General features: G+C 41.9%; 1 protein-coding gene across 13 annotated transcripts in view; it reads left to right on the top strand.

Moving 5' to 3' along the window:
* Nucleotides 1-12,514, top strand: part of ENAH (ENAH actin regulator) — a 146,482-nt gene that overhangs the window by 79,770 nt on the left and 54,198 nt on the right. Inside the window, exon 1 of one of the 13 annotated variants that reach the window (XM_083434440.1) lies at nucleotides 10,267-10,679. The exons of 11 other annotated variants lie outside the window; for them this stretch is intronic. In XM_083434440.1, the coding sequence (XP_083290566.1) occupies nucleotides 10,615-10,679 (65 nt within the window). In that variant the 5' untranslated portion in view covers nucleotides 10,267-10,614. Of the gene's footprint in view, nucleotides 1-10,266; nucleotides 10,680-12,514 lie in introns of those variants that run through there. One more of the 13 variants, XM_083434444.1, reaches the window with a different exon arrangement.

The raw sequence follows: 12,514 nt of genomic DNA, 5'->3' as shown, positions 1-12,514 counted from the left end.
ATGTAAACACCTGTCTCGTGACAAGCCCTTTCGCTGCACAGTGAAGGAAAACAGAAACCAACATCCTCCCCCTTTCTGTGAACATCACTGGGCAGCGTGTTCGTACAATATCAGTACAAACCCAACTTCTGCACATAGGTACAGTGTTGATCCCTTGATACAATCTTGGATAATACATCAGCAGGAATTTTATTACCTGGCATATAGGACACCGTTACGAGTCCCTTCTGAATACATTCCCTAGCATGCTGCAATTTTAATTGCAAGTGCTTCGTGCTTTGCTTACAACCTTCAGACTTCAGCAAAGCCAAACATGCTTTGTTGTCCTGGTAAACCTGGATTGGACATTTGACAGGAATTTTCATATCTTTGCACAATTGTATCAACCATTCACAATCCTTAAGTGAATAAGACAGTGCATTCAGTTCAGCTTCACAAGTACTTAAGCTAACTGTTGTTTGCTTCTTGCATGACCAATCAAACAGACCCTGATTGTACATGTAGCAAACTCCAGACGTACTTTTCCTGTCTTCAGTGTCACTTCCAAAACTTGCATCTGCAAATATCTCAAGACCACCAGACTTCTGATTGTTAAATCTCAGTCTGTAATGCATAGTGCCTTTCAAATACCGCGCTATGCGTTTCAGAGCTTTCCAATCCTTGACACTAGGATTGTTGACTTGTCTGCTTAGCAAATTACAGCTAACAGCAATGTCTGGTCTTGAACATCTGGCAATGAAGTTTAGCTTGCCTAGCACACTTCTGTACAGTGTAGAGTCAGAAAATGCTTCTCCAGTGTCATCTACCTGATAACCTGTTGTCATCGGTGTGTCTACAGGGTTAGCATCCATCAGGTTTAGTTTGCTTAATACATCAGCAATTTTCCGTGACTGGTGTACTAGAATGTTACCATCTTGATCTCTTTCTATTTCCAGAGATAGGTAGTTGTTTACCTCACCAAGATCTTTCATGTCAAAGTGCTCTTTCAGTTGAGCTAGGGCGTTATTGTACATTGCGACATCTTTCCAAAAGAATAATAAATCATCAACATAAAACAAACAGTACAGTTTCTTTTGCCCCTCCTCTTTGACAAATACACATGGATCAGCTTTCCCTTGCTGAAAACCTAGAGAAAACAATACTTCAGTGAGTTTTGTGTGCCAACACCGTGCACTTTGTTTGAGACCATAAAGGGATTTCTTCAGAGCACAAACAAATCCCTGTTTTACCTGTACGCCATCAGGTGGAAGCATATAAAGTGATTCATCCAGAGATCCGTACAGAAAAGCTGTATTAATATCATGGTGACTAATGTGTAGATTTTCCTCTGCAGCTAGCTTGAGCATAAGCCTAATGCTTTCATACCTCACTGTGGGTGAGTAGGTCTCGTGATAGTCTTCACCTGGTACTTGTGCAAAACCTCTGGCTACCAATCTGGCTTTGTGTCTGACTATCTTGCCATTTTGATCAGTCTTCGCTTTGAAGACCCATTTGCTTCCAAGCAGTTTCATTCCTGGAACTACTGGAACTAGCTCCCATGTTTTGTTCCTTTCCAAGGAATCAAGCTCAGCCTTCATGGCATTTAACCATGGTTCAGCTTCCTTTGAATCCAAACCCTGGATTTCTTGGAAACTTGAAGGTTCAAATACCTTCTTGGAGCTTTTAACAGCTGTTACTGCTATCGTAGCAAATTCATCAGCAAATCTCTTTGGAGGTTTGCCTTTTGTGGCTCTCTGTGACCTACGAATTAGCCTTAAGTCTTCAACACTCTCCTCTTCCTTCTTAGGAGAAAAGCGACCTATTGTGAACAATGGTTCTTCCAATTCTTGATCAGAGCTTTCAGAGGGTCGCATAGAGGCTTTCGCACTCTTGAAATCCTCTGAATCACCCGATTCAGTTTCAGATTCAGACTCAGAACCTTCATCAGTGGGTGTGGGTTGTTGTGGTTGCTTCTGACTATCCTCAGTCTCATCACTGTCATCAGGATAACATTGGAAAATTCCCACATTCTCCCCCCACTTTGCATTGTATTCAACACTTCTCGTGAGCTTAATTGTCTTAGAGTCAGTCATCATTATTCTGTAAGACCCTTTCTGATAACCTAGAAAGATACCATGCAATCCACGCTTGTCTAACTTTGAATTTTGTGGTGAATGAACCCACATGTCAGAACCAAAAATTTTCATGTGTTTGATGTATGGCTTCTTGCCAAACATCTTCTCATAGGGGGTACAACCAATCGCTGAAGATAACCTGCGATTGTAACTGTAAACAAAACACGAGAGAGATTCGGCCCAATAACTCTCTGGAAGATTGGCATCATGCAGCAAGGTTTTTAACCCTTGAAGCAATGTCTGATTTGCCCGTTCCGCAAGTCCATTCTGCCATGGCGAGCGAGGACTAGACAAATCGTGTTGAATTCCTTTCTCAGTCAGAAAAGCTTCAAACTGCTGAGAAGTGAATTCTCCCCCGCGATCACTGAAAAGAGTCTTTATCTTCTTACCATGCACATTTTCCAACCAAGCACAGAATTCCTTGAACCTAGGAAAAGCCTCTGATTTCTGCTTGAGATTGTACACAAAAATATATCTAGAAAATGCGTCAATGAGAACCATGAAGTACCTATTTCCACCCAAAGAGGGCGCTAGTGGTCCAACCAAATCAGCATGAATAATCTGGTATGGTTCCGTAGCTTGCCTACTAGACACCTTACCTTTCGCAGCCATTTTCACCTTGTTTGCTGCGCATGCTTTGCACTTCATGTGGTACCTGCAGGGTCTAATAGTCATACCTTCAACCAAGGCAGGCATTTTAGATACTGCCTCAAAATGCAAATGACCAAATTTTCGATGAAAATCATGAATACATCCTGCATGCAAACTTTTGTTAGAACCTGCAATGCAACAAGTGTCATCCTGCACAACATCATCATAATACAAAACAAACAAACGATCAACATATTCAGCATGCAATTCATAGTCATTTTTCTTTGTGATGATGCACTTCTTGTTCTTGAAGGAAACGTCAATGTTCCGCTCATTCAGTTGTCCAACGCTGAGCAGATTATGTTTGGCGTCTGGCACGTAAAGGACATTCTGTATCGATAAGTCCAAACTGTGAAGAACAACAGTTCCGTAGCCTTTACTGGGAATAGTGTGGTCATCCGCCTGGTGAATCGCACCTTCCTGCGGTGTAAAAGACACAAAAAGTCTCTTATCGTTGCACATGTGGTGGGTCGCCGCCGAATCAACAACGAAGAAAGATCTAGACGTCTTCTGGACCTCTGCAACCTTTGGAGTGAAGCGTGAAACCATAGCCTTGTGCTGCGTTGTCCTAGACACCGGACCTTTGCCTTTGCCTCGGCCTTTTCCACGCGATGAGCTTTCGCTGCGCTGCTCTGTCTTGGCCCTGGGATATCTGCATTCCCTCTTCATATGGCCTAGACGTCCACACGAGTAGCATTTCACTGCCTTCAAAGCTTTGGCGCCATCTGGTGGTTCCACTGCACTATGGGATGACGTCTGTGAAGACTCCCCCTTGCCCATGCAGCTAGCACCCCGGCGATCTGCTTCATTTAACACCACGGCAGTAACAAAGTCCACTGTTAGCTGAGCTGTTGGCTGCACAGCAATCTGGGTTGCAACAGACTCCCAACCTGAACCCAAAGATTGTAGTATCATGAAAGAATACACAGCCTCTGGAAAGTTGAGTCCTCTCTGTTGCAGCTCATGTCTCAGATTTTGCATCTCCATCAGATGTAAACGCACATCTCCACCTTCAGCAAGAGCCATATTATGCAGCTTGTTAAAGTAAAACATAGTAGATCCAGCTTCTGTCCTTAAGTGAGCCTCTCTCAAAGAATCCCAAATTTCTCTGGCTGAGGTCTTATCACGCAATAAACAGAGCTCTTCTGGGGATACTATCAATGTAAGTGTTCCCCGTGCTTTGGAATCCTTAACTTTCCATGCATCTGTAACTGGAGCTGGGGGGGTTTCTGTAATGACCTCAAACAAACCCTCTTTCCGCAGAATTGCCTCTGCATACAAAACCCAGTCGGCATAATTTTTCTTGTTGAGCTTAGGAATCCCACAAGCATCCTGAAGGGCCATCATGACTCTGGCATTAGCCTTCAGCGTCATATATGCTGCTTTAAATCTTGCTGCGTCACTGCTGCACCTGCTTTATTCCAAAAGCGCACTTAAAAGTTACTTTCGATTTCCCCAGCATAGTAACTTGAGCCTGGGAGCCATTTTCCTATTCCCGGCAAAACGGCTTTAAAAGTTCAAAGTCCAGCCATAAAGCCATTAACTAGAAGCTGGCAGGCTGCCCGGAGCAGTAGCAACATACCTCATCAATCATGTTTATTCGCAGAGCAGATTCCAATCCGATCTGTCCCTCTGCATTCCGATCCTTTGCCGGCACTCCGATTCGACTTCTGGAGCCCATAACCACGTGTTAGTTAAAGCAGAGTTCCGTGCCCAGCGGAAGGATGAGGAGTACGTGCTGCATACTCTTGGTTGCTTTATTTACAGTTCAAAGCAGTTATATTACAGAAAGACATCTTGCCTCTGCCGGAGCAGAAAAGCATCCTCTCTCCTCGACAGCTTGGAGAGAAACAAACACAGTGAAAAACAGGAAACCAGTGTACGTCACATCCAGTCTCCCTTTCCCGTGAGAAACTCCAACAGTACAGTACAGACTGTGGAATGTAAACACCTGTCTCGTGACAAGCCCTTTCGCTGCACAGTGAAGGAAAACAGAAACCAACACATACTTCACCTGAAACTGTTCTTGACCTGAAGACCACTTGAGCTAACGGGGCCTCCTGCTGCTGCCGTGCCGCCGGAGCACAATTTCTCTTCTCATCCTAAAGCAAAGTTCTTAACCTGAAGCACTATTTCTGAGTTAGTTGAGTCTGTAAACTGAAGCGTATGTAACCTGAAGCGTATGTAACCCGAGGTACCACTGTATTCATGCTGCCTCTGTAACTGGACCTTCACATATAGTGTGACTACTGTACACTATTATCAGTTGACATGCAAAAATACGTACAAATTTACTACAGATCAGCAGGGATCCTAACAGCCTAATACGAAAGAAGAAAGGAGGACTTTTGTTGTTGCTGTTGTTAAACAGTTATGAGTTGGAAAGTCTTTCAAGTCATCTACCAACCCACTAGTAGATTCTGATTTGTCTTTTGCCCATTCATTTTTTGAAGTTGGAATTGGGGGTCATATTTGTAGTGGGTTTGGCATGACTTATATTGATCACTGAGCCCACTAATGTCATTGCAGCTTTGCAAATTGAATGCAGTGTTCACTAATACCAGCCCACCTTTTACTGCATAATTTGGTGGGTGTTGGGCACATTCCTTAAGCAATCCGATCACTCTCTGTCAAAGGAGTTTTCCCATTTGCCAAAGCAAATTCATTTGGATATTTTAAAATCTCAGTACTGTAAACAGCTCACTGAACTGACTGTCAGTGTTAAACATTCACTGATAAAATACCTGAGCAGATTTACTATTCTGCCCTGCACCTGAGTTACATATGAAGATCATTCAGAAATATCAGCTGATCCAGAATATGGAACACCAGTTATTAACTGGTCCTGGCCAAAAAGAGCAAACTACACTGATGTAATAAGAGTCCCACTGATTAATAGGTTTTCAGATGCAATTCAGTTGTACTGTTGTTTTAAAAAAAAGTATATGTTGTTTTTCAGACTCAAAAAAATCACAATACAATAGAAATATAAATTACTAAATGCAACAACAATAATAGATAAAACATATAGCATTAAAATCCATTTAAATGTAACAACAGTGGAGATGACAATTAACAATGACTGCAGTAGGCAAAAGCCTGCTAGAATAAAAAGACTTTTACCAGCCAATGAAAGAAAGAGGGGAGTTTGGAGTTCCTGAAAATAAAAACTGCATCACTGAAAGGATCATAACAAAGGATTCAAATTAAGCCCCCATCCCCCATCATCTTAGATTGCGGGGGGCGGGGGGCGGGGACAGGCCAAGAGTGTGCCTTGCAGTGTGGGTGGGTCTTTGAGTTGAGAGAGGCTGTGGAGGTAGTTTATTAAGGTTGAGAAGCTCCTTACAGCTACAATTTTGAGAACCCTTACAAGCTACAGTTCCAAGGATTTGGGGGGGGGGGATGTTGATGATTAAAGTGATATAAGACAGCTTTGAGTATATTGTGTGGATGTCATTTGTGTGTTCTAGATCATACATTCATGCAAGCACACTTGTGTACACTTGTACTTGACTGATACATGTAATAATATATCTTTAGTTTAGAGACATGGTACCCCAAAGGGAGATTACCCTTCAAATCATAATATATATAGAGAGAGAGGAAGTCAACAACAAAGCAGAATTCAGAATTTTAAAAATGTAGAATTTTATTACAAGTTAAGACATTGATTAATATAAAAGTTGTTACAGAATGAAAAAGGACTGATTAATCAAGTAGCATTAAAGTCGGATTGGCTGCTTAGTTGCAGCTAGGGCAGTTTGAGGTGGGAAAAGCCCCTGACCAAATAAAAGGAGAGTTGAGAGAGAGAGAGAGAGAGAGAGACAGAGAGAGAGACAGAGAGAGAGCCCAACTGGTATAAGAGGAGGAATTAGATATCATCATTAACATTGTCAATTTCATTTATAAATCACTTCCCATGGGGCATGCCAAAGCAGTTTACAGATATAAAACAGTTGCCTATCCAAAAACAATAACAGCACATACATAAAAGCAATTCAAATTTAATACAGATACCAACTGTGATAAAGATTTTTGAAGACTCCTTAAAATAGGAATGTCTTTAGCCGTTACAGCAACCTGTCTGACATGCAACGAGGGAATTGAAAAGGGCAGGTGTCACCATGACTAAAGGCCTGATTCCAATATTGTGCGAAGTAGACTTCCTGATAGGATGATATCTGCAGGATGCACTCTCCTGCAAAGTACAGTGATTGGTTAGGTATGTAGGGGATGAGATTATCTTTTGGAGTAGTACACATTGCTAGTGCCAGTGGGAATAAACTTAAAGCGGAAGAAAAGAGCAGAGTTCAAAAGGAAAGGGATGCTTCAACAAGGTCCTTCTAGATGTGAGAGGAGGAGGTGGTGGGAGTGAGCCTGGAGTTCTTCATTAGCACCAGACTGATTAATGTCCCTGGACTTACTGGAGCTGTGGATGTCCAAGCTATGCAAGTCCCTGAATCTTGTGACCTTGTGAAACTTAAGCTTGAGTATCACTGGGAGAGGAAGCGCGTTCCATAAAATTTCCTAACTGAAGCAAGTTCAGAACAACAAACCAGAACATGGAAAGGAATATCAAGGAGCAGGGAAGGAAAAGAGGACCAAGCTAGCTAAATAAAGGAAAACGGTTGGAGCACCCTGTCCGGTGAAGTAATCCTCTTCCTAGACCCATAGAACAGCCCATCCAAGAATGTGTCCAAAGCTCACCATGATGGGGGCTAGAGCAGCCTGATCTGAACCAAACAGTTGAAGTTCAATACTGAACACTGAAACCTAGGTGGAAACCTATTGTTTAAGCAGGCCAGACTACACCTGGTGAGAATTTCCTCTCAAGATCCAGAAGTGAAAGGGTCTTGATAGGTGACAAGGAGTTGCCATGGGTGCAGAATGGATGCAAAAAACGGTGGTAGTGATTTACAGGTGACCTGTTAACTTCAACCAGGCTCTCTGGAGAATCGAATTAAAGGTGTGCTTTTGGATAGCTTGATTAAACTATGTGTTAATCAGCTATGTGTTAATCAAAACTGAGATGAGGGAGACATATACATGTCTGGAGCTACTGGTATGCATGCTTAATGAGAACATTTCATTAGCTGAGGTCAGCAAATACAAACTAATTTAGAGTATTGGAAAAGGCTTATGTATGGGTGCTTCTGGGAGAAGTTCTTCCTTTACTAGTTTTTCTCTGGAGCTAACTGAAGAAATTTTATGCTCTCAAAGTAGTGAAGGAAGCTTAGCTCTGATGCCAAAATAAGTATTGCAAATACTTACAAAAATAAGTATTGCATATTTCTGAATTTACCAAAATGTCCATTAAAAAAAACCACCACACTTCCCCCCCTTCTATGGATTCATAATTTCTGGAAATGGTAAATTTCTACCGAGGGTGTAGTTATTCTTTAGAATTATTTGTTATCGGAGTAAGCTGGGACACAATTTCTGAAGGCACTGAAAATGTGGTCTTGTGGGTGTATGGGAGAGAGTCAAAGAGCAGGCTGAGTAGGGAGTTCTGGCAGTGGACAATCAGTTCATTAGATGAACTGCAGCTTTCCTCAAGACCTAGGTTTAGTTTCCTCTACTGCTTGACTTCCCTTTTTTTCCAGAAAGAACTGTAATTTGGCAAATCAAAAGGTTTTCTACTTCCCTGCAGTAGATTCTTGTTGCCATGCAACAGTGTTACTTGGAGCACAATATGTTAAATTGTTTGCTCTGCATATTCATTTTATTCCTCTATATACCTGTTGTAACATCAGGGTTGAATCCTGTTGTGCCTTCAGGTGGTAGAAGAGCTTTTGATCCAGTGGAAGCCTCTGCTAAAGGAAGAGGAGGGGATAAAGCTTTTGCCCACACCCCCCGGTTGTTCCAGAAGGTTGGAGGCATTGTGGAAGAGAGCAGCGTGGAAGGTGGTGTAGGGAGCTACAGGGGAAACAGGGAATCTGCAAAAACCACCTCCCCTCCATTTCCATTAGCCGAGAGATCAAGGTTCTTCTGCAAATGGAAGAATTGGACACAACACTTAAATTTGTTAAAGATTGGATATAAGTTTAGATCATTTAACGTATGTTATAACCCTGGTTACATAAAAAGTGACATAGTCTTTATTCTCCGAAGATTGACACACCTGTATTTCCAACCATATAAAAAAAAATTGCTGATTTATTCTAGACTATGGGTTGAATCCTAACCATAGCTGCAACGTTTCCCTTTTTTACGGGAAATTTCCTTATTCCGAATAGGATTCCTCGCAAGAAAAGGGAAAAGTTGACAGCTATGATCCTAAAAATCATTAAGTGGAGTTTTACACATAGAATAAGTTGGAATAGACTTTCCCACCCACTTATTGGCAGTTCACTGTGCCCCTCTGAAAGTCTACTGAACTTCAGGAACAACTTGCAAGAAATGGTGTGGGGATGCTCTTAAGGTTCAGAAACTGGTTTTCCTCCTAAGTCCCATATCAGACAAACTTACCACAATTTGCTGCTCTTTTCTAGAGAATCATGGCATTCATTCAGCCTTGGCTGGAAACCATGGATTGCATGGTAGAAACTGGTTTTCTAGTAAAACATGATTTTTGTGAAAGAAGCAGACACCTATCACTGTCACCACATCACTTCCATGTAGATAGGTGCCTCATGGTACCTCATCTAAAATTTGATGTCTTGTACCCCGGCTTGTGCTCAAATGAGTTCTATTACAATCTCAGGAAATGAATATACATCTGAAACAAGGCAGAGAATAGAGAAACCTGAACACCCAAGAATGATCTTTATAGGGTAGGGGTGGGGAACATCCAGCTTGTGTGCCTACTTAGGCTTCCCAGGCCTCTCAGTTTGGCTTACAAGGCTATGCCTACGTATCAGCTACCTGACATCATGATGTCATATGATATCAGGCACAGAGATCTGTTGTTACCTTTGATCTAAGCATTAAGTCAGGAGTGATGAAGCCTTCACCCTTCAGATGTTGCTGAATATAATTCCCATAATCCCCAGCAAGACTGGTCAATAGCTAGGGATTATGGGAGTGGTACTACAGCAGTATCTGGAGGGTTCCTCACGTCAGCACTAAGTTTTCCCACAGTGCTAAGTTAGGAGATATGGCTCTGCTGCTGGCTTTTAAAGAGCAAAGTTGTGCCTACTCCCAGTTTCAAATTTGAATTGTCTGATGTCATGTGATTGACAGGTGGGTGGCCAGTTGTCGATCCAGTCCTGAAAAGGCTGAAAAAGCTTCCTCATCCTTTTACAGAAGCTTGCCTGTAAGAGCAGACAGTCGAGGGATGGTTCAGAGCTGAGAAAAGAGTGTAGCTCACAAGGACTCCTTGGACGGCAGGAAAAGATTATTTTATATTGCCTCTTTACCTGATGATGCTATCCTGAGTATATATTTTTCTCCTCTTCACATTGGGCTGCACCAGTGCTCTTTAATGGGCTGTAACAATATTAAGGATACTCTGTCGGTAGTCTCACAGAGAAAGATTATAATAGCAGCTAGTCTGAGAAAGTGAATGCAAACTTAAAACAGCTTTTAAAAGTCAAAGCTGCTTTTTATCGTTTGATCAATATTGTGTAGATCACAGCTTCAGAGCTACTAAACTTCTAAAGCTTTTAACTTTGGTAATTTGCTTTTTTAAAAACTTCTGTTTTGTGCCGTGCTAAATCTACTCTTAAATTTCTTTGCCTTGAGAGTTTGCAGCACCTGTTTCTCCTCGACTGGATGAAACAGACATTTGGGACTCAATGCATGACTGATCGACTGCTTTTTTGAGGCTTAACTTTAAAAGCCAACTCCCCCCGTGTAAAGTTTTTTTAAAGGCAATTTTTAATCTAAATATTCAAAGGGCTTTTAAAATATGTATAACTATAGTTGGATGATGGAACAAGTTGCAGAGGAAAACTTGGAGATTGTCATTGACAGGTAAGAGGATGTTGGCTGAATATTTATCTGTCTTGGATGGTTTATATACAACATATTGAGCATGAAATCTTGAAGTTCTGGGTATTTTTGTTTCGAGTTTTCTGGCACAAGGTATGGTTTCAAGGCAGTGGATTGGAGAAAGGTGAAGGGAGAGGATATATAGCTAGGCTATATCTTGCTTGCTCATTTTTCCATTCATTATTTTTATGACTTTGTTTTTTAATAGATGCATGTTGATACATGATACAACAGAAGTAATAAAACAAACTTGAGTGAGGGAAAAAGCAGCTAGCTGCCTTTTAATTAAATTCTACATTTGTCTGGAAGATCATAGGGCAATACCAGTCTGTCTTTAATAAATGTGCTTTGATCTTAAATGCCAGCCTTATTGTTTTGGGCAGTAGTACTTTCCCATTTTGGGGTGGAAACTTCATAATGGTATTGAGATGAGGATCTAGCAGTTTCTCAGGAGTTTCCTCACAATTTTTGGAAGACACGTTGAGGGCTGTGCCACTGTCTAAAGATGCATGCATTATAGCACTCTGCTATAGATAAATGCTAAAGAATCATTCATGCCAGTGTCTTTGAGAAAGGAGCATGTATTATAGTTCTAGAACTGCACATTCATTTACCTTGGAACGAAGATTCACTGTTGAGCCGTACCATGTCTATCAGTAGTAATCCAAGAAGGGATGTTTTGTTTCAGTTCCCAGGCAGTAGAAGAATAGTCCTTAACCTGAGGTGCACCATTGTAATCATAATACTACCCAACATAGGAGGTTGTACCTTTGAGTCTTTGTTGACATGTTAAAGAATCTTTCAGCTGACTCTAGGATTACATGCTTCTCTTACAATTTGCTGTCCACATGTCCTAGGACTGGCCTCTGTGCATTTCCAACACAAGTTTCTATCTGTACAGAAATGCTTGCTGCTTCCAAAGAGGGATCTATATTCACCGAAGTAGGTTTGGCAGTCAGGTATCTCTCTTACACCTGCAATTCTGTGGTTTTTATTTGCTTTTTCATTTGCTGTAGGGCCAAACTAGATTTGTGGTGTGTGGTTGCATTTTGCAGATCTGGGTTTTGTTTTGCTTTTTTTGTTCTTGGGACACCAGGACGCAATAGCAAGTTCATGGCACAGGGGAAGAGATTACTATTGTTGCCTCCCCCATACCTACATATCATAATCTCAGTCCTGATTTATCCTCCACATGCCTGTTTATTCCTAATTTACCCCCCCCCAAAACACACACACACACCCTGCCATGAAATCATAGGCCTGCTCTGTATCCACAGTGTGTTCTCTAATTTAGCAATGGGTTTTACTGTGTGGGGAAAAAAATCATGAAGATCCAATGAGCACCTGTGTGTTGGATCAGTGTTTCTGTGGTGCTGAAAAGAATGGGAACTCTTGATTTTTACTGTGCAGTGTACCAATGTAAGCTTTAATCTAATGGTGGGTTTTTTGTGTGACCCTATGCAAAACCATGTGGGACGCAGGGTTAAACCACAGAGCCTAGGGCTTGCTGATCAGAAGGTCAGCGGTTTGAATCCCTGTGACGGGGTGAGCTCCCGTTGCTCGGTCCCTGCTCCTGCCAACCTAGCAGTTCGAAAGCATGTCAAAGTGCAAGTAGATAAATAGGTACTGCTCTGGCGGGAAGGTAAACGACGTTTCCGTGTGCTGCTCTGGTTCGCCAGATGCGGCTTAGTCATGCTGGTCACATGACCGGAAGCTGTACACCGGCTGCTTTGGCCAGTAAAGCGAGATGATCACCGCAACCCCAGAGTCGGTCACGACTGGACCTAATGGTCAGGGGTCCCTTTACCATTAAAGGT

This window comes from Podarcis tiliguerta, assembly GCF_965153285.1.
Source record: "Podarcis tiliguerta genome assembly, chromosome: 3".
Classification (NCBI taxonomy): Eukaryota; Metazoa; Chordata; class Lepidosauria; order Squamata; family Lacertidae; genus Podarcis; species Podarcis tiliguerta.
This window is presented reverse-complemented; position numbering and strand designations above follow the sequence as displayed.